Raw genomic sequence first — 24,067 nt, forward strand, 5'->3', positions numbered from 1 at the left:
TTTTTTATACTGCATACAGATTCTTGATAAATCGATTCCCCCCCACCCGCCAAGAAGGAGGCGTTTTATGGGGAAACCAGGGGGTAAGAGTGCTTAACTTTTTTATATCATTTTTGGGGTCCCAAAATTGACATTCTCAACAAAATTTAGCTTGTTCATATAATTTTTAGAGGTCAAATCTCTGACTGGACTACCATAGGTAAACCAATTATTGCTACTGAATTGTCAAAAAAATGCAGCATGGGTGGTAATTAAGTGTGACGATTCAAAAAATTAAGTAGCAAGGCCCAAAAAATATGTGAAATTCTCTGCAAAACAGATCACTATAACATTGTGTAGTTGATGACAACTTAAAATTCAAAAACCCTTTCTTTTTCTATACAATAATTCAAACCCACATCTACTTTACTTCTAAGAATTAGACTTGGCTTTGAGTCAGTAGTTCACTTTAATTCCAGATCACTGCCCATATCATAAGATATATACATATCTTTATTTTATGTTTTCCTTTGCTTTATCCCTTTATTAAAGTTGCATATTATTTTGGGTATCTTGTTTTCACCTGACCATTTCATATGGCCCCAAATTCTTAATTGGCACATCTTGATTTTCTTCATTATGCAAACAATTTATGAAGTGAACATTTCTTATTGTTAGGTATTGTAATTTTCTTGGCTTTATTCTTTTTGATTTTAACTTTTTTATTATTGTATTCTTCAAATAATTTTATTATATTAAATTATTATTATTATTAAATTCACTTGTCATTATAGTATGTTAAGGAGTTAATAGACACATATTTTGTTATAAATTATATTCAAAAACTATATTATATGATCATTATAAAAAAGAATCAACAACTTGGCCATTTTAATAGTTTGGGCATTATTCTAAACACATATATCCCTATATCTACATATATAACTAATATATTAACTATTTTTAAATAAATAAATACATTTTTGTAATTTTTTCAACATAAATGTTAACCAATGTTTTTTACATAAATGACCCATATAATTTATATTCATCTATCATCTGTATTTTTTAATTTATGAGAGGTTGAAACTCTGGGTTTGCTGTTCCTTGATCTTTTGATTGTTTTCAGCAAATTATAGATAATATCAGGATCATAACCCATGTTGAGCAGTTCCACAAGCATCCTAAAATATCACATATAATAATTATAAATAATGGTAGTATATGCTGCATGCTAAAATCAAATTCTTCAAATATGTGCATGACTATTTGTTATTAGTATTTTTTTGTTTAGAGTTCTCAGTAAACATAGAATTTAGGTTACTAAATAACAGCATTTCTTTACTGTGAAAGAAAGCTGAATATTTGAACTCACCTAAATATTTTGGTATCCATATGAACTCCAGCTAATTCAGCAAGATGGTGTAGTTCGCTTTGATGAGGTCTCAAATTATCCATCTTTGTAATGTTTTCGTCGTGCATGTTCGTATTGTTTGTATTGAAACATATACTAATTATTCATTAAGTTGTCTAAACTAAAACGTTTAAATAAAACCGGTTCTTGTTATAGTTGTAGTTGATAAAAAGGTTATGTATAATATTTTTGTTTTTCAATAAATTTGACTTTGTCAAAGTCAAACAGCTGAACGACAATTTTTTTGTGTTTTGTGACCAGAGTATCAGGGCTGGATTTAACAAAGTTTCAAACTGGGAAGCAAATGTAAAAAATAAGATTGATTAAAAACATAAAATGCAACTAGACAAATCAAATTATGAAACAACACAAAGATCAATTAAACAAAATATGAATTAAAAAACAAAGATGTATATGATCACTTCCAACTGAAACTTCCGAAAAAATTCAACCACTATCAATCCAAATAAAAATTAAATATAATTAATGGGCATTAATCATGTTTCAATCTTGCTCCGGGCTCCGGTTCTGTAATTCGGTCAATATTCCAAAAGTTGACATCTGACATACAACCCTTTTCAAAAACTTTTCTTAACCTCAAATCTCATCACATTTAATTTATAATTAGGATAGTCACAAATTTAAATCTAAAATGGAAGGAATTTCTTCATTATCTGGAGCCCAAAAAGATGAATTAATGGATCAAGTTAAACAACAAATTGCTGTTGCTAATGCACAAGAACTTCTCACAGTAAGTATACTTTTATTTTAAACAATCTGTCTCTAAATTGGTTTTTATTTACAGAAAATGACCGAAAAATGCTTTAAAAAATGTATATCCAAACCAGGAACCTCACTAGATAGTTCGGAACAAGTAAGTAAAGTTGTAGATTAATTTTATGATTGAGAATTGCTATAAAGCTGACCAATTTGAATGCTCTCTTAAAATTGAAGTTACAGACTGTAAACTTGCTCCCTCTTTATAGATTGTGTGGATGTATTTAAGCTAGACAATTAAAAAAAAAACTTGAGGCTTAAGAATACTACCAAAATGAGATTTTGTTTGTTTTTTCTCAGGTTTAAATTAAAATCTTAATTTAATATAAAGAAATTAGCAATTGCAGTTTCTAATATTAAAAATAAAAGAAATAATTAGAGGTAGTGGATGCAAGTTCATATCTTCTTCTTCAAGTGCCATCTCCGCGGCGGAGGTCGGCAATCATCATAGCTATTCGAACTTTTGAGACGGCTGCTCTGAAAAGTTCATTTGATGTACATCCGTACCACTCTCTCAGGTTGCGCAGCCATGACATTCTACGCCTCCCTATGCTTCTCTTTCCTTGGATCTTTCCCTGCATGATCAGTTGGAGCAAGTTCATATAACTTATTTAAATTATATTGTAGTTTGAGATTTATACATACATAATATACATTTGGAAATCCTAAATGCAATAATAGGTAAATGTTAGGTGGATTCTTAAAGTATCATGATTAAATGTCTGTACCATATCAGTTATTGTTGAACAGGTTTAATAATGGTATATTTTGTATTTGTTAAATTTAATTTCATCTTAATAATTAATATATTCAGTTTTCATAAATAATTCATTTCTACTGCTAGTTATGCTTCTTTTGGGATATAATCTGCCAATACTTCAGTTCATTAGTTGGTACATATTAATTTTACCTTTGTATATTGTTTTTTAATTTATGATTCACTTTAAACTCAATTTTTTTCTATGGCTTTCAATTTATGATTCAGTTCACTTTAAACTCAAGTTGCAAGTTGTTTCCCAAGGTATGCTCCTTTATGTATATCCTCAGGTCTTTGAATTGTATTTTAAGACACTTGTTTAACCTGCAAAAAGCAATTATGTGGTGATTTGCTTGATATTTGTAATTCAATAATTAGATAGTTTTCACTTCATCCACAAAATATATTTATATTCTCTTAAAATTGCTAACATTTTACTTTGCTTTAATATGATCAGGTCTAAACAAATTAAGCACATTTGTGTATTATGTGTTATTTCAAGTTCGTTGCTCTATCTCTCATGTGATGGAATCCTTATTTAATTAGTTCTATATTTTTATCTATGTACTAAAAATTTGTTATACTTTTTTTATTTTCAGAAATGTGTAGCTATGTGTATGGACAGGTATATGGACTCTTGGAATCTAGTATCAAAAGCATATGGTATGAGAATACAAAGGGAAAGGGGAAATATGTAAATTATTGTATATACTACATTACAGCTAGAGAAAACTTTTTTTACTGAGTTTGTGAATAGTAAAACAGATATAGATGTTGTTAGTTATAAATTTGTTAATAAAGCACCTATTGCTTTACAAGTGTTGTTCTTTTCCATAATTTTAGGATAAATATTTATTCCAACCAAGGTTAGAACTGTAGCAGACTTTAAAAGATTTTCTAAGTTGTGACTTAACAAATGGGTCATAAATATGGCAGCTACTATAATTTTGTATAATAGCACTGTAACACATAAGTGAAATTAAGCATTAACAAAATGAAACCATTAAAACGAAAATCAATCATATACATATTATCATAATACATATATTTGAAAATAATTCAATGAATTATGATATTTAACATGGCACATCTGTTAACAAACTTTTCTCTACTGCATTGTTGACAAATTAAATTTAATCTATTATCTATCTATTCCTTTTATTCTGGTATACTCTTTACGAGTACTAGAAACCAATTCGCTAAGGATTTTTGCTTAGTTGAGGAGATATGTTGTGGAATACAATTTTAGATTCCCTATGTCTCTAATAACATCTTTATCAACGTCTGTTTTGCCTTGCAATTCTTAGAAGGCACAGATTAAAGCATAAATCTGAATTTGGTTTCGATAAATTAGTTTACAGATTTATTATCAGATGTCGCTATTTGCATCCATACGAAGCCATGTTAGAGTTGCTTCTCAAGACAGGAAAGATTTATTTTCACGTTGTTTGTAAATATCCGTCTCTGATGATCCCTTTTAGGGTGAAATACATATAAGCGGATATACAGAGGCACTATACGTGAAATCAAATCTTAACTGTCTTTTTCCTTTTAATCTATTACTTTCAATTTATTTTATATTAAAATAACACAATTAATTATATTTTTTAATCCTCAGTAAAGCAGTAGTAAGACTTACTGAGCTTACAAACTCAGGGAAGGAACGAAGAAAGAAAGGTAGGAACTGAGGTACTATGATCATTCAACTATAATAAGTGACACTGAAGCTGAAATTACTAACAAAGCAATTACTCAATACACTCACTACAAAAAATGAATATCCTGCTAATAACGGTAATAGTTGATGCAGTTAATTGAAATAAAAAATATATATATTTAACATGGCACCAGCTCTTTGCAATGAATTTCTTTCCATCTTATTTGGTAGCGGTAAGCCACAATTATTGCTGTTTAAAATATACTTATTTTAAACTTCAATTGTAGCTTATTTCCATTAAAATAGAGAACACTATTTTTAGTTTTCCAATTTTACCAAGGGCTTATCCAATTTAACTTTTATATGTATTTGTTTTAAATGTTTAAGTAGAATGTGTGAATATTATTTGGTAGACCCTCTTCCTATACATTTGAGAACTCTTTTCTGGCTAATGTAGGTTCTTATTGAAGATACAAATTAATTAGAGTTCATTGTAAACCACATAGATGCGAAGATCAACTTTTACAGTTTGTTATCAAATGTTTTGCTTTGTGATCTCTTTGCAATGTGTAAAATTTTTTATTTAAAAATTGTATTATTGTTTGCCTGTCCTAACAGTTTCTAAAGAAACAAATCTAAACTGGCATTTCTTAAATTTGCATATGTGTAACAAACGCCAAATACCAGATTCAATGAATATTTTGTTTTTACCTGTCTACCGCAGATAATATAAGAATGAGTTACATGTTTTTTCGAACAGTTCATTCCAAAAACCACTCTTTGTAATAAATATTGGTAAATTAGGGAAACAAAATTTAACATGTGTCAAATTAAAGTTTATTATTCAATTATTGTGAGTCGCAAACCTGTGTGTTAAAGAAACTCCAGAAGCCTCTCCGTCGAGAACTCCGATAAAAATATGCTGAAATTAATTTTTAACCAATGACAATCTGCGACAACACGAAGTAGCCACCGATCAGCCGTCTGAAACTGCGACTTCGAGCTTATCTTGGGATTGAACGAACTATAGAATTTCGGATTTTCGCGTGGATTCGATCGGAGCCCGGTAGCTGTTTCGATAACATTACGTACTCATTATATAAGACCGCCGAGGCGGAATATTATTGGCGATTTTACGTATCAATGCGAATTATTTTGTAAGCAATAATTATTAATGTAATTAGTCATTGTGATATTTGTAATTAGGTGAGTTTTTAAGTTAAACCACGTTGTGCTTTACTTAATCTCTGAACCCAAAGAAAAACGTAACAATATTACCATAATTAAAGTAAAATATTATATAAAAATAAACTTTAGGATACGGACATACCGAATATTCATGAATGCGCGCAATGGAGGTCGCGGTTTACATCGATGACGGGCAGAACATACCGAAGATACGTTCCTTTCAGTGTTCTTTGAGGTTACTGAGGTCACCGACATGCGTTCCGGGAAAGTTAGCTTTTATGTAAATGAGCAACAGTAGTGACGACAGTGAATGCATGTCTTCAAGTGAAAAGTAGTGGATCATCTGTAATTCTTTAAATCGACAGCTTTTGGCTTATCCTATAAACCAAAAATGGCAGTATCTAGGAGAATCCCATCACCTATTTAAAAAGCTTAAGAAACACCACTCTGAGAATGTGTCTGGATACATTTCAGTATATTTATCATAGCATCCGTATCTCCGGCGAATGTCACGTGGTTTAAAAACCACCATAAACTTGTAATTTACCACGCGATCAACAGCTCGAAAGCAATGTAAAACAAACTATTCTGTTCTGGCATCGACATCGCTGGAAACCCGTGAGGGTGAACATGTGATACATCCTTGATATGTGCGATCTCATAAGAAAATGGGGATTTTTTGACATCGATGTATCGACCGCGACCTCCACCGCACTTTTCATGTATCTTCGGTACCTATGTCCGTACCGTTCGGAGTTATTAGCTTAAATAAAAATATATTTTATGACATTTTAGTTACTACTAACTGAAGGGACTTAAATCCAATAGCTAGGAATACTTCAAAAACGTTAAAAAAACAAAACGTAACAAAATATTGTACACAGTATGTTTTGAAAATTAAATTTAACATTTTAAACTTTGCCCACATCCAGTTTTTTTATTACTTTATCATTTTTTTTTTCAATGTGAAGTTTATCCGAGTTTAAAGGTGTTCTAAATTCGTTGTTGATAAAAAAATTAAATTTGCAGACACTCTCAATTCAGTGGCGTAATATTTTTTAATAAAAAAATGCTAATGGAAATTCTTTATTTTCAACTACATTTTAAATGTTGTTGCGGTGTATATCTTTTATTACTTTACAATAAAAAAAATTGGTTGAAATCTGTTAATCGAAATGGTATGTATGTTTAAAATCTAAATGGGTCACACTGTACAAGCTGGTATAGAAGTTTATTGTACCAATTAAGTACAAATGAATAGCAGAATTGTAAGGCCAATTCCTAATTAAAGGTGAAGAGCAAGGAGAAGGACGAAAAAGATAGCAAGGAAATGGAAAACCTTAAATTTATATACAATAATTTTAACAAAAATGTATGTATATTAATTTTTACATTCCTGCAAACAATCCCTTAGGGCTATTAATATTCAAAGGTGAATCAGTACTAAATCATAATAATTTATTAAAATAGATTTCTACAATTTTTTAGAGAGGACATTTGATTCGGGCGAATATTTACAATGGGGCTCGTTTTAAAATTTGTACATGTATTAAATAAATAAAATTTATTCAGGAACTTCAAGACGATGTTATCCATTTCACTATTTCACCGCTCTACCTTTGCCTGTCAAAATAAAAAGCTTTAATCAGGGCCGGATGTAGCTACAGCGAAAATTCAAGTAAAAACTACATTTACAAAACTTTACATTTGTTCATCATTCTAAAAAGTTTTTAATTTGATAATAAACTTCTGGCAATGGAAATTCTTTTTCTGTTTTTACTCTTAAATGTTTGTAGATTACCAAAAATGATAACCAATTCTAAAAATATAATTTTTACATTAAGGGGTTAAGGCCACTGCAGAATTTTCAAAAAATCGCCAGTAACAATAAAATCGTTAAAAAGATATTTTGAACCATCAATAATACGAGAAAAACAGAAAAAAATTCTGTTTTTTCCTACTGCATCATTTGTGTCATGTAGTTATAGTACAGTCTAATAACATTTCTTATGGTTACTAACTTCCATAATATAATAACAAATGTTGTTATATGAATTTTGGTTTAGTTGGAGTAATTTACAATACAATTATGTTAGAATATTGTCAATCCGTAAAACTTCTCAAAACTTTAAAGCCGTCTTTATCTAAACACAATTTTTATAACGGTTCGTGACATGAATCAAATAATTTTCTATTAAAATATTGACCAAACATTTAAAACAAAACAGTTACTATTCATATAATCAGATTATTTAAAATTTTAACCATTTTATAATAAACTAAACTAAATTACATTAGAGTATTTTTTTGTCCAAAAATGATCCATCTGATTGGTGGATAATTTACCCCCATTACCATACCAGTGTTTTTTAAATAAATAAAAAAAAGTAAAGTTCATATAAACTTCTGGCTAAGGTCTAACAGAACGTACTGTTGCTATGAGAAGGTTAATTTTAGTTGTAATACAAGAGCACTGAGTATACCAGAGCCAATACAAGGTATATCAGTTGTGAGTGGACTGAGCACTGATTATGATGATGGAAGATGTAAAATAAGCCAATAATTTGCTGCAGTGCTATTAATATTAAAAAAAAAAGAAATAAAATGAATTGTTTAATGCAGAATTTGATCTTACAAATAATTATTACAACCCCTCCCACAAGTCTGTACATGAATTGTGCAAAAATTGATTATCAGCACCTCTATTGACCAGGTTACAAAACTTGATTGTTTATATTCTTACAATATCTGAATTAAAAGACACCCTTTTGTTTTGACCTTTTATGAGCCTCTTTATTAGCTGCTTTTTCCTCTATCAAAATGAAATAAGAATTATATATTTTACATTTCTAAAATGGCCTAACACCTTTATCAAATTATCTCGTTTTAAAATGGCTACAGTAAAGTACCACTATTGTAGTGATTGACTCATGTTTTAATTGTTTTTTATAGGCCAGTAAACTTGGATGTTTAATGCCATAGATTAGTGCAATGTACCTGTCATTAACGCCTTTGTTTGGGTAGTTCTTTTATTGTATGTTATCTGTAAGTCAGTTTCATAAGCGTACTGATTATTTATATTATTAGTAGAAGACACTTTTATGTTTACTTTTTGTGCATTGTGCATAATTCAGTTTAATTCAATTTGGCGATAAACAATAAATATGACCGTAGTAATAGTGAACTGTATATTAAAAAGAAAGTCACAATTTAACACCCCAAGAAAAAAACTATGATAGTAAACGTTTGAAGGACTTTGAGCCAGAAAACAAAATATGAATGTAAGCAATGTAGTTACATTATTAGTATTTTGACAAAAGTTTATGAAGCTAATGTGTACAGAGTAATTAAAACAAATAATTAAAGAAATGATAATAATTTAAAGGTAACGACCAGAGGAAGGAAACAAATAAAATTGGATGATACAACGAAACACTCGTCGTACAGAACAGGGATTTTATTTCAAAAAGAAATTACCAACTATAAAAAAATTGCTTCTTCTCTTCACTCTAAATCTTCCAAAAATATCAAGACGTAAATCAAAATATTTTTACATACTTTACGTGAATTGATCTTTAGGTATTTAAAGAGGAATAGTATCCTTATTGAAAAAGGGAAAAATCATTTTATATGGCAGAAAGTATCTGAAACAAATAGCAGAATTTCAAAGAAATGGAAAAAAATATTATCCAGATGAAAAATGATTAAATGAAGGACATACTGGGACAAAAAATTGGCAGGATTAAAATGTGAAAAACAAAAGACAAGCTTTCCTAGATGGTTTGTTAACAGGTTTAAAAGCCCCTTCTGGAAAGAGAAAACAACTTATTACTAGCCATATTGGTGGAGACTCAGGATTTGTTGAAGGAGGTAAAATGCATTTGTTTCTAAAAAGCATAATTATTGTAGTTTGATTGCTGCCATTCCATTGTGAGTTAAACCTGATAGAACTTAAAAGGACTCAAATAAAAAATGAAGTAGCAAGGAACAATGTTACTTTCAAATTAAATGATGTAAAAAATCTACTTAATAGTGATCTGCTAAAAAGAGTAGATAATGTGGAACTTTGATAACTTTATTGACATTACCATGGAACCAGTAGTTGTGGATCTAGGCAAAGATACTGAATCTGAAGATCACTCAGATTATATTATATACAATGTTGGTTTTTATTTGAACATATTTTTTATATTTTACGGAAATAAATATTCAGTTAGGTGAACTATATATTACTACTACTGTTTCGTACCATGAATCATTTAAGTAATTCAGTTTTACCTGTGCTAAAAGTTACTAGACAACAAACAAGATTTCCTTTTCCATCATACCTGCAAAGGTCTACATTGAAAACATGAGTCATGCACTAAATTGTAGTACTATGGTATATATCATATATATGTCAGAAAACCCAGTTGATACAATATTACTCACTTATTTACTTTTCATACTGTCTATCACTTCTACCTTTCACTAAAGAATGTTAGTTTTATAGTTTTCTTTCTGTAGTTTTTTACTTGAATTTTGGCCAATATTAACTGTTAGTTAAAGAAGTAAGGAACTCAAACATTTATTTCTCTAAATTTTATATGTATATAAAAAGTTTCACAGTATGAACACAGAGATATAACAAACAAAAAAGATCACAGCACAAAGTACACAAAAAGAGTTAGTCCATAAGTTGAACCTATATAAAACAAAATATTCAACATTATACTATACTCTATTTTGTTTTGAATTTTAAGCTAAATAAAACAACTAGCCTTGGAACCAAACAAATGTACAATATGTGCATTATAGTTTTGTTTCTTAAAAATATATCATAAAACACTGGAAGTCATAAAGTTTATCAAATTTGATGTATCAAAGAATCATTTCAAACATATTGTGTAACCAAAATACTTTTCCCTACAATTTTTTATCCAAAAAGGAACAGTTCCAAACAAATGAAATATTAAACAATATTAAAACTTTGGTGTATGTTCCACATCGAGTTAGAATCTATGGAGAGGGCATTACGTGACTAAAAACGACCTCAACTTCGGCCATATTGTTAAGATTGTTTTGACACTTTTGACAGCTCGTATATGTTTGTTTACATTTGTTGGTTTTCGAATATTTTTAGTTTTATAATACTTTTATAGAAACTGTAATAATATATTGTGATAGTGCATAATAATGGTTTCTTGTTCTCAACATAGTTGCAGTAGCAGAAGCAATGTTAATAAAAAATCTTCAGGAATAACATTCTACAAGTTAGTATACAAATATGTAAACAAAGTAATGGCCCGTACTTCAGAAAATAAATTAATAGTATTTGACTGTATTAATTTATCTTTATGCACTTATTGCACTTTTTTAGATTATGATTAAATCTTCTGAATAACTAGTCATATTTTTTATAGTAGTTTTAATGTTATTGAGTTCGGCCACGATCCCACCGCCATATTGGTATCATCGTTAGCAAAGCCTACCTATGCCGTTTTTAATACACACGTTATTATGCTCATAGCTTCTCCATAGATTCTAACTCGATGATGTTCCATCTCTAAGTATTGGTCTGAAATGAGGTTTTGTAAATTGCCAACAACTTTACATAATAGTGTATAAAATACATTGACTATTAAAACAATTCAAACAAATTACATCCTTCTTGTCTGGCGAATTAACATTTGAATCTTTAGATTTAGGAAAAAAACTATACATCGAACTGGATTTAATATTTGAAAAAGAAACATTATAAGCCCCCCCTTTTTGCTATAATTTTTATTTGTGTATTTAAGAAATCTTCAACTAAATTAGACAATGATTATTTGTATTTTGGACTATTTCTCCCAATAATGTTTCAGTTAAAGTATAATTTCATATGAAATAAATAATACTGAAAGAACAAATCTCTTACTTGTTAACCTCATGGTTGTTTACCTAGACAGCAAATTCGTTTTCCCAATAAATCCCGAATATATTTTAAATTTAAAATATCTATCTTCAAAAGAGTTATACCAATAATATTATTTATGACTCACCAAAGTTTTATGAATATACTTTTTTATGGCATAAATATTTATTTTAGAATCACTATATTCTATTATTATCCTTAAAGTATTTTAAAACTAAATCTTACGCTGGATTAAATTGCCGTAATTCTGATAATTTATCCCTATTGACCCAAAGTGCATACGCTGTTGATACTCCTAATCCAATAGCTCCTCCTAAACCACATTTTCTAAGTCCAGCTGAAAAACAATAGGATAATGAATACTTTCCCCTACTCTATTAAGTATTTAACTGTACTCCTATAACTAGTAAGAACTATTTAATATAGGAATCTCACATAATGACATAATATAGATAGCCTAAGAGGAATGTTAGTTTAGGGTAAATAGTAGAAAAAGAAGAGATGGAGTCAGCAAAAAAGAGGGATGAATTAAAAGGAAAATAACAATTACATAAAAAGAACATCCAAGAAGTCTAAAAAGTTGAATATTAGCATGAAGAGATAACAAAAACTGAAAAAAATAAATTATAGAACTACGACAGGAATAATAAAAATAAATTTATAATTATCTGTATTCATAAAAAACTGTTGTTTGTTCTTACCTGTAGATTTATATAAACATCCAGTTGCTGTGGCAGCTACAATTGTATTAAGGTCATCATCAGTTCCTCCTCTGGCCCAAGAAAGTATTACACCAAATGCAGAATATATCACAGCAACAGATCCAAATGTATTTGCAGTAGCACTACCCTTCTTCATAATGTAATTTATCAATCTATAAAAAGAAAATAACCTTAAAAACCATGTTTTTGTAAGTGTAATCAATACAGCAGCTTTAAATGTTCTCTGCTACTGGACCAATTATAGTAAAAACAGAGACATAAGTATGTCTAATAAAGCCATACTAAAATAAATACCAAATACTGATTTAGAGACTTTACATCATCTACACAGCATTGTATTACCTATAAAATAATTTAATGTTAAAATGAAACTTACTGTGTTCGTCTAAGTTTTCCAGTCTGGCCTGCCAGTGTAGTGGCTTTTAACCCGTTATAAAACCCTGAGGCACCTCCTAAAGCTGCTCCTATCATGCATGATCCTCCAATTTGTCCGAAGGCAAGTTCAAAACGACCTCGTTGTTTACTGGCTCCATCCAAGAATATAAATTCTGGTTGCGCTTGTGGTAGATATCCTGGGTCATAATTCAAATAGGGCGAAGAAAAAGGGCTTACTTTACCTATAAATTTATGTAACAATGAATTAGGTTATGACGTACTTCATGGAAACTTACCATGAAGTCCTGATCTGCTAGAATAGTTTGAGGAGTAAACGTCGTTGCTATCGTTTAAGGAAGACATACTGTGAGTTTCGACTATTTGTTATTAAATTTTTGTGGTTTCTTTTTCTGAAATCAAAAATAAGAAACCTATACCAATGTCAGATGGTTCAAGAAGGTTTGTTTGTTTTCAGTAATTCTCTATTGACATTTACATTTCTTAAACAAAGATAAAAATATACATTTTGACATGAAAAAAAGAGACAAAACATACTATTCCATCGATTCTGTAAAAATGAGAATAGGGACAAGTTTGAAGTTAGCACCAATAATTTTAAACTGTATCGATCTATCGATATGTGAACGTGTGTTGATTATATAAAAAAAATATATACTTGTATGTGTTGACTGCATCGAGCAAAAAGACAAAAAGACTTTATGCTCGATGGTTGACTGGGTAAATTGCATACAGCAAATTTTGCTCAATGGTAAATTGTCAAGGACATAGCCAAAAAAAAAGAATAAGAATGAATAAGAATAACTTGTAGTGAACATTGGCAAATTGGCACATTGGTTAAAAAAGAAGAATCATCACGACTGGCGACTGGGCGTGAAAAAAATGCCAAAATTTGTTGACAAACACATTTACATTACAAGATTATAGAAAATTTCTTAAAAGTGAATTTAATTTTTTTGAATTAAAAGTGATTCATTGTTGATGTCAAAATTGATATAATCGTATTTTAGTAATAGGTGAATAAGATTTGTTACAAATTTGGACTGAAATTATTATCTTATCTAAGTATGGCACAATAAAAGATTGATGGATTATTTAGTAATTTATTTAGTCATTGTGTTTTAGTTTTTTTTTGGAAAATGGATCAGCTTTCTGCAGAAAAAAGGTTATGCTGTGCATATATTCTGGCTATAGCTGCAGGAGCTACTTCAAGTATATCAACTGGAATAGTATGGAGTCATTGGTATAGAACTTTAGATCAATGTGTAGATAGAAACTGTAGTTGTATAATATATGGAACACATACTGCTACTCATTTCTTAGGTACTATTTATTTCTCCACAATTTTTGTCCATCTAGCCAACCCTATTTATTTTTAGTCCTTCAAACCTTGTTATTTGATCACACTTTTAATTATTTTTAAGGTGGTAGTCAAGGAGCATGTATCTGGACAACTTTTGCACCTCTTATTTATGTATTTTTTGGAATTGGTTTCATATGTTTTCATGGATATAGAGTCTTGTTCACTACAAAATCACCTAGTGGCAGAGCCACTAGAACAATGTTGGCAAAATTAGAGTAAGTACTGAGTTATCATGTTTATTAATGTAATAACAATAATAATCAGACAATAATAATCTCCAATACAATAACAGAGATGGGGTTGTAACAGCCTGTTGTTTCCAGGTCTTTATGGTATTAAAGGAAGGCAATAGTAAATTTTTAATGGTTGTAACGTTTTTAAATTTGTGTCTATATATAATATTTAATATCTATAAAGTTTTGAAGTCAGCCCCTATTTTGTTTATCTCGTTAGTACGCATTAAAAATTACCAGGAAATCTGCGTTTGTCTTTTAAAAGGGAATGTAAAAACGATTGATAACATAACAAGTTTTGTATCCAGTTTTCAAGTGTTTTTTTTTCTTTATTTACATTCAAAATACCCCATTTCATACATGTTATTTCTAACTATAATATTTCAATTTTTTTGTCGCTGAACAACGATTTGTTTACATTCGGGTCCACTAATATAATATTGCAAGTCAGGTAATCCATTTTTCTAAGACATAGTAAAACTCGGAATATTTCAAGGTTGTAGGTGAACAATTGTCGAGGGTATTATGTTTGTTTTAAGTTGGTACCGTAAGTAGCCCCTTTATTTCATTTTTTTGTAGCTGCCCAAATCCGAACCCTTGTCGTTCACTTATCCACGACCCCAGCTCTCCAACAACCCCCTGAGTGCCGCTCGCACAAGTAACGATTGTTTTGCTTGCCCTATATTCGCCCCCATAGTTTCTGTCCCCAATTTTCTACCCCATATTCTTACCCAGAGGTAGGCAAAATATTTCGTTACAAGGTATTATTTTGTTTTTGTTTTGTTTGTTTATAAAAACAATATATTGTACAAAAGTACTAACTGCAGAACAATATCTTGAGATTGATATTACCATTAAATATAGTAGAGCAAACTAATAACAGGAAATCATTGGTCTATAGCTGTGTATCTGTTTTTATTAATTGTATTTTGAATAAAGATTTCAATCTGATAGGTAATCACATAACAAATTGAAAAAATAGACAACCACCTGAAACTGGACAATATGTATGAAAAAGTAACATAAATGCATATCAATAAGCAAAATGAGGTACTTTTCCTTCGCAGTACACAACTGGATTTATCTTAGCTGCAATCTTCCTAACTAAATGTTTGTTTGTTTACAAAGTCTTATTGCCTAAAGTTATCTTTCTTATGATCCTGATACACCCTTGTTCATCACTTGAGTTCCAAATGAGTAACTCTATTTATAGTATAAGACTTCTTTTATATTTAATGTTTAGTAAGTTGATCCAATCAATTGCCATTTACAGTCACATTATTTAACATAATAAACTTCTTGCATGTAAGCTCTGACCTGATATTATGTTTTGTTACTATATCCTGTATATAAATATTTTGATGGCACACTGTATACATTATATGTACTATATGTCTCATGTCGTTTGACTTGATGTGCCATATGCTAGGATTCGGTTATTTGTTTATTTTGTACTCAGTCGGAGGCCTTCTTCAGGTCAATAAAGCAAATTTACCTTATAATATATCTATTATCATTCATAGTGTCATAGTGTCAGTAGCACTGTGTAGTGCCCTTTTGGTGGTCGCCTTGTTTGTTTTTTCTATGTTATTTACTATATCGCATGTTAAGATTTGATTAGTTGTTGATTTTGCAATCAGTCAGAGGCCTTTAAGTCAATAAATCAAAATTTGTCTTATAGTAAATCTATTTATATCTATAGGCCATGATATCTCGTATGTCACTATATGTTTATTAATAATGAAGATACTGTGTATTGCCTTTTTGGTTGTCGCCTTTTTTATTTTTCTAACTTAATACATTCGTTATATCCTCCCCTTTCATTTAACACATCACATGCTCCAATCGGACCAATAACAACAGAGGTATGATCTAATGCCCTTTTGGCAATTCCGCCATGTGTGTTTTCTCAACAGATTCGTCACGATCGGAGGAACTATTCTACCCCCGCCACAAAACACTCAAACAATATTTAAATCGTCAATTTGTAGAATGAATTAGCAATAAAACAACTGTATCGTTTCAAGACCAAAATATGATTGAAATATCAGTAGGTAGTTCAGATTTCTTTCCTAGGTGGCGCTGGGAGTTATCGTATCGGACAAACAGTGTGAGTTGTCATCCTAACCTTTTATATAATTAGATATTATTTGGATTGATGATCAACAGATGGAACTACATTTGATGGACAGCAAAACCCAAATATAAATTTTTCCTATTCTGCTTCACCTAGTTATGTTTTTTTTTGAATGAAGGAAATAAACGCTAAAGGCTTAATATTTGCCATGGCATATAAATCTAAAAATTTGCTGTAAATAATGTGCTGTTATCAACTCCTTTTAATGCAATGGAAAATTAATGTAAATGTTAAGCAACAAATAAAAACTTATCCTGTGCCACAGCACACATTCTCTCTCTCTCTCTCACACACACACACACACACACACTCTGTCTATCTCTCTCTCTCTCACACACACACACTCTCTCTCTGTTTGAAAATGTGGTATATGTTTGAAAAATTTGTGATAAATTAAAAACATTTCTCTGTTTTAATACGACGAATACATAAAATTAACCACATAGAGTTTTTGTTGAGTATAAAACCATTTTTTCTATAAAAAGAAACTTAAAAACGAAAAATTATAATTTACAACTGACTTTACACCGATTGTAAATTACCGAATTTCACTAAATATAGGCAACTTAAGTCCCGCATTGCAGTGTGTCCTGAATTTCAATATTTCCACATTCAATGTTGACTTTTTTCGGGAGGTGTTACCCAGGAGCGGCAATAACTTTTTTCTAAAATATCATTGTACTATATAATAATATTAAATTAATTAAATAAAGTGTATATTTATTTATAAAATGTGATTTGAATTTTTGACTCCAATGGGAGTCATGCGCACCTTACTAAGAATTTATAGTGTATCGCTGTGTAGCTCCGATCGGCACAAGGCAAATTAGAACATTTTTCTAGACAAATAATTATATAACGGATTTTAGAAAAAATGAGTGTATTTATTCTATAAAATACAGAAAGATTCACATATTGATTTGATTTTGATTCACATATGAGCAATTTCAAGACATTCAACACAAAATCTGGGTTGATCAGACATTTTTCGCAGTGATATGTTGTCTGCTTTCTAATTTTGTATTCTTAACAAATTTTACGCTTTCTCTTTGTTCGTCCCTTATTAACCATAGGAATTTTTAAAATTCCTTTGGTTAAAAGGAGACAGGAATATTTCTTGTTTTCACAGTTTCCCAGCAAACTTTCCGAGTCTTTAAGTCCTCACTCACACCCTGACAAACATTAACTAACGTCGGCGTCGTACTAAGTAAACTATAGCGTCTTAAAAATCATGTCATGCTTATGTATGCCAAACCAACCCTTAACTTAATCCTTTTCAAATATGCAAATATTAATATCTAATAAACCATATCTAAACAAAAAGAAATAATTGACAGCGTGCTACCTTAATTCATGAAGGTAGCACACCTTATGACATGTAATCAGGCGAGAAGAAGGTGCAACAGTCAGAAAAGTTTTTGACTAAAGAGGGACGAAGGAGATAAACAAGCCAGTGGAAGTCAGAGACTTTCATATCAAGACAACTTGGAGGACGATTCAAAATCTATTGGAGTTAGAGCATGGAGAAGGAGTTGCCAGAGATGGAGGATTGACTAGACAGTTGTGACTAGATTCTATAATCAGCGCTAGTTTTGAGAGAAGAGTTGAATTTTTCCATTTGACATATATTTACATTTAGTGGACATACTTTTGACAATTTATACTTCCCCACTGTTAATGATTTCTACTAGCAATGTTATATAGAAGCTTCTGGTGCTGTATCACCTTAACGTTTGTAACTCTCCCTTACTCTTTCATATTCCCAATAACCAAGTTAAATTATTGCTACCATTGTTTCTTTAATTTTATTTAATATTATTTTCTAGTACTGGAGAATCTGTACAAATAGAAGCAATATCGCAAGAAACTACTGGCCACCTTCCAACTAGTTACTGGGTAACTGCAGCAGTATTCACGTGCATCTTCACCGTGTACTCCTTAGTTCACTTTGCAATCTACATGGATGGCTACTTCCGCACGTGCAACCAATACCGATCAACATTAGAGGTGCTGCTGAGCGTTCATGGTACAGCTCTGCCCGTCATATACCAAAGACTGCAGTGTCAAGGAGTTTTTGATTTTATGGACTACATGCAAACAGATAGCGGTAACGCCTATAGAGATGGAATTATTAACACTGGATTGTCGCTGATATTTGGCGTTTCATCAGCCTGTATAGCATGGATCTCTTTCTTGGCAGCGAGCGTTGTTAATATCAAAGTAGCAAGAAGAAATGATGAGGAGTAATTTTTGACGTATTTTATGTATACATTTTACGTATACATTTTTATAAACTTTCTTATCAGTGATGGCTTGTAAAGTAGCAACTTTTACACTATAAATATCACAGATAGTAGTTTGCTTATGAGCCGTCAATGATATCAATGTGCTTACTGATTCTAACAGATAGTGCCACTCATATTTTAAGACAACTATATATCCATTTGTTTCTGTACGATTCCTTAAGGGATCTAAGGAGTATTTTTTTTTCTATCCGTCCAGATTTATAAGGCATTCCATTTTGTTACTTTATATATTTTTTAGATTAAGATTATACCATGAAATAGGAGTTTATTTTGCCACATTACATTACGTTTTTTTTATCTTAATTAGTATTTATCGACAGTATTGTGAAAATACATACGTTGTGCCTTTCTATTATATCAACGTGTGCCTTTAAAAGGTTATAATATACTATGTCTTAGCAGCTAAGAAATATCACTAGCAGTCAGTGGTCATTATGAATATATAGAACTTTTCATATAAACATCAATGCACACCAAGATGGATCTACATGGAAGTCCTCTCTCGCCTATTTTGGTTGTTTAATTCAGATATTATATTTTTTTTATATGAGAGGAAAAGAAATTCGTGGAATAAGAAAGAGATAGTGATTGGTTTCGCTTAGCACATTTCTAGTGTAAATAAACAATTGGATAATATTTAATTTCTTTCAAAAATCTAAAACGCAATTCGAAATGTTAAATAAAAATCTTATGAAATTGTTATTATATATAGAATGGACAAAAATTTTACAGTATCAATATGTTTTTTTAAACAGTATCTAATTTTAGCCGAAGTATATTCTTCTATTCTTCATTTCAGGGATTAGGCATTTTTTATCCTTTCGGCATCAAAGTTTGCCTCATCTTTTCAATTGTTTTTCAGTTATTAAGTGGTTATTCAGTTCTTGTCTTACGTCCTTATTCCTCTGTTTATCAGATAATGCATTTCATCATATAACAAAGTATATGTAACAACTGTGTTATAAAGTTTTATCATTTCTTGTCTTGTTTTTCCGTCTTCTGTGAATTTTTCGGATATATACCGAAATCTGATTATTTTGAAGAAAATTATAAAACGAAACGAAACGAAATGTTGGCTTCGTAGCTCAGTACATAATATATTTATATGCAAACAATTAGAATTTTCAGCAAAATCTTGCTACTGCTCTGATGAAAAAAGCCAAATATTATGGCGTTGGAGCAAAAATTGATCGAACTTTTCAGGTGTGAATCGGAATCAATAGAACGATATATCTGTTATTTCGATATCTCTACCTCATCAGCCGTTTGAGCTGATTCAGATTCAAACCGAAAAGTCCAACTAATGTCTCCAAAATCTTCCCACTTTCAGTGGTTCACAGAGTTACCACCTATTTTGACGACTAGGTACGAGAACGATTTAGTAAAATAGTTTTCTGTTCCTCCGGGTTATCGAAGAAATGTGCAAACAGTTATAACTTTCAACATAAGCTTACTACTTCTCTGATGAAATAAACCAAATAATGGCATTGAAGCAGAAATTAGTTAAACTTTTCACTTCTGAATCGGAATCAATAGAACGATATAGCATTTAGAGTTAGTTAGGGTCGTGCAATCTTTGCTGCAAAACAAAGTTTTTTCGTCATGCTGAAGGATAGATGGAGAGTTCAAAAGAACCAATGCTTTTCGATAGCAAAGAATGCACGACCCTAACTAGACGGTAGTCATTGAGAGTATCATACAATTTGTGCAGCAGTGTGTTGTGTCTTACTGTGTCACAGGCTGCTGTCAGATCTACGAAAGCTGGGCCTGTTATAAATTTTTCTTCGAAGCCCTCTTCAATGTGTTCTGTTAGTTCGAGAACTTGGCCGGCGTAGAATTTGCTGGGTCTGAATGCTCTTTATTGTGAGATGAAGTGCTTGTCGACATTTTTTTCTGTTTTGACCAGGATAGTCATATAGTTTGAAAAAGTGACACAATAGGGAAATAGATCTATAGCTACTGTGAGTTTATGGGCCTTTCTCTGGTTTTAACAAGGCTATTATTTTAGATTTTCCTCATGATTTTGAAATTTCGCAGGCTTTAGAGCTCGTGTTTATAGTGCTGCATTCTATGAAGTGATTGCAAATGAAAGAGTAAGATAAGTTACTCTCTTAAGATAATACATTAAGTCCCTTTCATACAAAACTTAACAAATAATTGAAGGGGTGAGTGGATGAAGGGAGTAAGTAACAAAACTGAGTTTTTGCGAAATTTAACTTCAAAGTTTTATCGCTGGAACTTTTTTATTAATCGATTTTTTAAACCGATTTTTTTTATTCTCGCAGGTAGGATATGTATAAATTTTATTGTAAAAACAAAAATCTCCCCGATTTTTAAAAACTTATTTGAAAAATATATATTTGTACTTACCTCTTTTATCCAAAAACTTTTTTGTTTTAGAAATTATGTCTATGCCAAAATAAAGGGGGTATGTGGACTTACCTCCTTTATCTAGGATAAATATTTGCATTTTCTTTTGAATAAGCGCTATAATAAGGAAAAAAATAATATGGATGTCAAATAAACACATACTTTTGGTTTTACAAAGGAATCACAAACACTGAATTTCTAAGCAGCTTTTTAATCAGTCTAAGGATATTGTACCACCTTCTTAAAATGTTTGTTGCTCTATGATGACTTCATAATACCACTTATCCCTTTCTGGAATGAAGCAAAGCTGTTCTTTTAGGTTGTCTACCTTTTCTTTGCTTAAGGATCCAGTGGGATCTTTGCTTAAGGGATGGGAAATTTTTCTGCATGAGGATACATACCATTTTGAAAGGTGTGTAGTAATCGTAAGACTCCTTGAAAAGGTATGATCCAAAGACATCTACGCGAATCCACTTGATTCCAGTTTTGAAATTAACCTTTTCATTAAGAAGATCTTTTTTTCTATTCATTAGTTTCATGGTTTTCATAATATTTTCCGTGTCTCTAAAGTGATGTTGCATGTCTATCACCATATTTTTCTTGTTTGAAGAAACAATCGCATCACGATATTCATCAGAGATGTAAATGTAACAATAAAACACTGAAAACTTTGTTTTCAAAACTTCCACAAAATTTATTTTAAATTCTTATCACTACAGCTGTTTCGGCTAATTGCCTTTCTCAAGTGATCTGTTTTTGGCATGGTTTTACACTTTATAGTCTCTAATGAAATAAGTTGAGGAGGGGAGAACTGTTTGTCTCAAGCTGGTCATTCAGAATTATATCTGTGTTTTTTAATTTGTTGATTTCCATAGATTCTAACAAAGATAGCTTAAGGCCTTTATTTTGAATGTGCAGAATGTGAAAACAGAAAACAGTTTTTTCCACATTTTTGGTTATTATGTGGATTCCTAAGTTGTAAAACCACATTTGTCTAAGATAAAAGGCTTTCGAGGTACTAAGCCTAGGTAGGGGCATAGTTTGCTGTAGATCCAATGTTACATACACAGTGTTCTCTGATTTGCTAGCAAATTCTCGATCTGATTTTTGAGATTCAAACGCTGATTTGTAATTTTCAGCGTGCTCTTCATTACTTTTGCCAGAATCGCATGTGCTACATGTATCGCTTTTGGGATAACCAAAAGACAGATTAAATTCATCATTAAAAATGAATCGGTATGTAGCCTCTTTTATTTGAAATTTTTCATTTCTTCTTTAAAGTTTATGCATTCTAGGGATCGAAAGTTGCGGTGAAAGATATTTTTTGTGAATATTACAATGCCTGGAGTAGTGCGACTCTTCTGCTGGGAAACTGGAAATATGCTCAATGACGTAAGCAGCAACTTCAGCAGGGGTCTTGTTAGGTCTGACTGCGTGTTTTCCCCTTCTGTCCGGTTCAGGGGCATTTTTCCCTGATTTTATTGAAGTTTGAATCAGGTCAACCTTTTTCAAGCTAATTGCAAACAAGGAAATGAAAGCCCGTTTGCATACGGTAGTTTGCCGGCCACTACAAGTTACATTGTATTGGTAGGTGGCAGTTTTATGCTTTAAGGCTCCAGTTTTCTTTGTCATTGGTTCCCTTTTTTTAATGCTCTTAAAAAGAAGGCAGTTTTTTGCATTTACATCTAGTTTGTAGTAGGAAGAGAATATTGATTCCCTTTCTTCTACAGTTATTGACTGTAGCGATACACAAAACACTTGTAGCGGCAATTTTCATTGCACAAAATCCCAGAGTTAACGGTTTTAGCGGGTTTTACTTGGCCTATTTTAGAAATGTAGGTCATCCCTTAGGTCTTCCCGTAGGTTTTTATGTTCTTTGGCTATATTTGAATCAGAAAAAAATGATATCACTAATGTTGCCGTTTTATTATGGCAGCTGACGAATACATGAAGGAGGTATGTCACAATTTTTATTCTCTTTGGTATGGATGAAGGAAGTAAGTACTTTATCTTGTTACTTACCTCCTTCATTCACTAGATATTTAAAGTAGTATGGTCAATTACCTCCTTCATACGCTGGCTATCTCAGTTATTTTAAATCATAGAAGGCTGGGGATAAGCGGAAAATTTAATTTAGCACTTACCACCTTCATACATGCGGATAACTCATTTTCTTAAAAAATGTCACTTACTCCCTTCATCCACTCACCCCTTCAATTGTAAAATATATAATGGTCACTGACTGTACGTATTAAACATACCATAAAATGTTGTGAATTGACTATTTATATTTTTTTAAATCTTATAACATTTACACTGTTATTATTTACTTGTACTAATTGAATTGAAAGTCTGACTTTAACAATATTTTGAGAGATTTACACGTATTTTAAGAGTTCTAAAAGTACAAAGTAGCTTTTATAGTATAAGTTTTTTTGGTGTTTGATGTTTTTAATGTAAAAAAGAAATAAAACTTTAAACAAAAATGTAATTTATTTACTATAAAACTAACGAATACAGAATGATTTAGGAATGGCAAATAAGCTTACGAAAAATTATTTAAAATTTTAAATTCAAATGTAGTGAAAATTAATTAGAATTAACACTTACAATATTCTGAAAGCTGCAGTGCCAATTTGATATCAGAACTATCCAAGAAAAAGTATAATACAACTAGTTCAGTTGTCCGAGATTTGACCTCTAAAAATTATACGAACAAGCTGAATTTTGCTGAGAAAGTTAATTTTGGGGCCCTAAAAAAGATGAAAAAAACCTCTCGTACGGAAAACATCGATTTACCAAGAATACGTACATACGCCGTAAAAAAATTGTCAATCAAGAAATGTAGTTGAGATAATTTTGAACAAAAATGTTA

The 24,067-nt window shown here is 30.8% G+C and overlaps 3 protein-coding genes and 1 long non-coding RNA gene across 6 annotated transcripts; 2 read left to right on the forward strand and 2 right to left on the reverse strand.

The window, feature by feature from the left end:
- Positions 1-913: 913 nt before the first annotated feature.
- LOC140438628 (uncharacterized) lies at positions 914-1,835 on the reverse strand. The gene is made up of 2 exons (XR_011950563.1): positions 1,355-1,835; positions 914-1,163 (listed from the first exon to the last, which is right to left on the reverse strand). It is a non-coding gene; the product is annotated as an uncharacterized lncRNA (long non-coding RNA).
- Positions 1,836-1,964: 129 nt separating this feature from the next.
- On the forward strand, positions 1,965-3,745 carry LOC140438623 (mitochondrial import inner membrane translocase subunit Tim13). The gene is made up of 3 exons (XM_072528284.1): positions 1,965-2,144; positions 2,199-2,267; positions 3,527-3,745. The coding sequence occupies exons 1-3, from the start codon at positions 2,046-2,048 to the stop codon at positions 3,623-3,625; spliced, it is 267 nt and encodes an 88-aa protein (XP_072384385.1). The 5' UTR covers positions 1,965-2,045; the 3' UTR covers positions 3,626-3,745.
- Positions 3,746-7,131: 3,386 nt separating this feature from the next.
- Positions 7,132-13,236, reverse strand: Tim23 (translocase of inner mitochondrial membrane 23). Its single transcript, XM_072541072.1, has 5 exons — positions 13,062-13,236; positions 12,767-13,007; positions 12,370-12,542; positions 11,894-12,005; positions 7,132-7,395 (listed from the first exon to the last, which is right to left on the reverse strand). The coding sequence occupies exons 1-5, from the start codon at positions 13,126-13,128 to the stop codon at positions 7,386-7,388; spliced, it is 603 nt and encodes a 200-aa protein (XP_072397173.1). The 5' UTR covers positions 13,129-13,236; the 3' UTR covers positions 7,132-7,385.
- A 310-nt stretch (positions 13,237-13,546) lies between these two features.
- On the forward strand, positions 13,547-23,678 carry LOC140448036 (uncharacterized). 3 transcript variants are annotated; one of them, XM_072541091.1, is made up of 4 exons: positions 13,547-13,848; positions 13,895-14,106; positions 14,208-14,361; positions 18,343-23,678. In XM_072541091.1, the coding sequence occupies exons 2-4, from the start codon at positions 13,923-13,925 to the stop codon at positions 18,761-18,763; spliced, it is 759 nt and encodes a 252-aa protein (XP_072397192.1). In that variant the 5' UTR covers positions 13,547-13,848; positions 13,895-13,922; the 3' UTR covers positions 18,764-23,678. The 3 variants fall into 3 exon arrangements, with proteins under 3 accessions (XP_072397192.1, XP_072397184.1, XP_072397195.1); XM_072541083.1 differs by having other exon boundaries at positions 13,909-14,106; XM_072541094.1 differs by having other exon boundaries at positions 13,547-13,799; positions 13,909-14,106.
- Positions 23,679-24,067: the final 389 nt, after the last annotated feature.

Source organism: Diabrotica undecimpunctata, chromosome 1, assembly GCF_040954645.1.
Source record: "Diabrotica undecimpunctata isolate CICGRU chromosome 1, icDiaUnde3, whole genome shotgun sequence".
NCBI classification, from domain to species: Eukaryota; Metazoa; Arthropoda; class Insecta; order Coleoptera; family Chrysomelidae; genus Diabrotica; species Diabrotica undecimpunctata.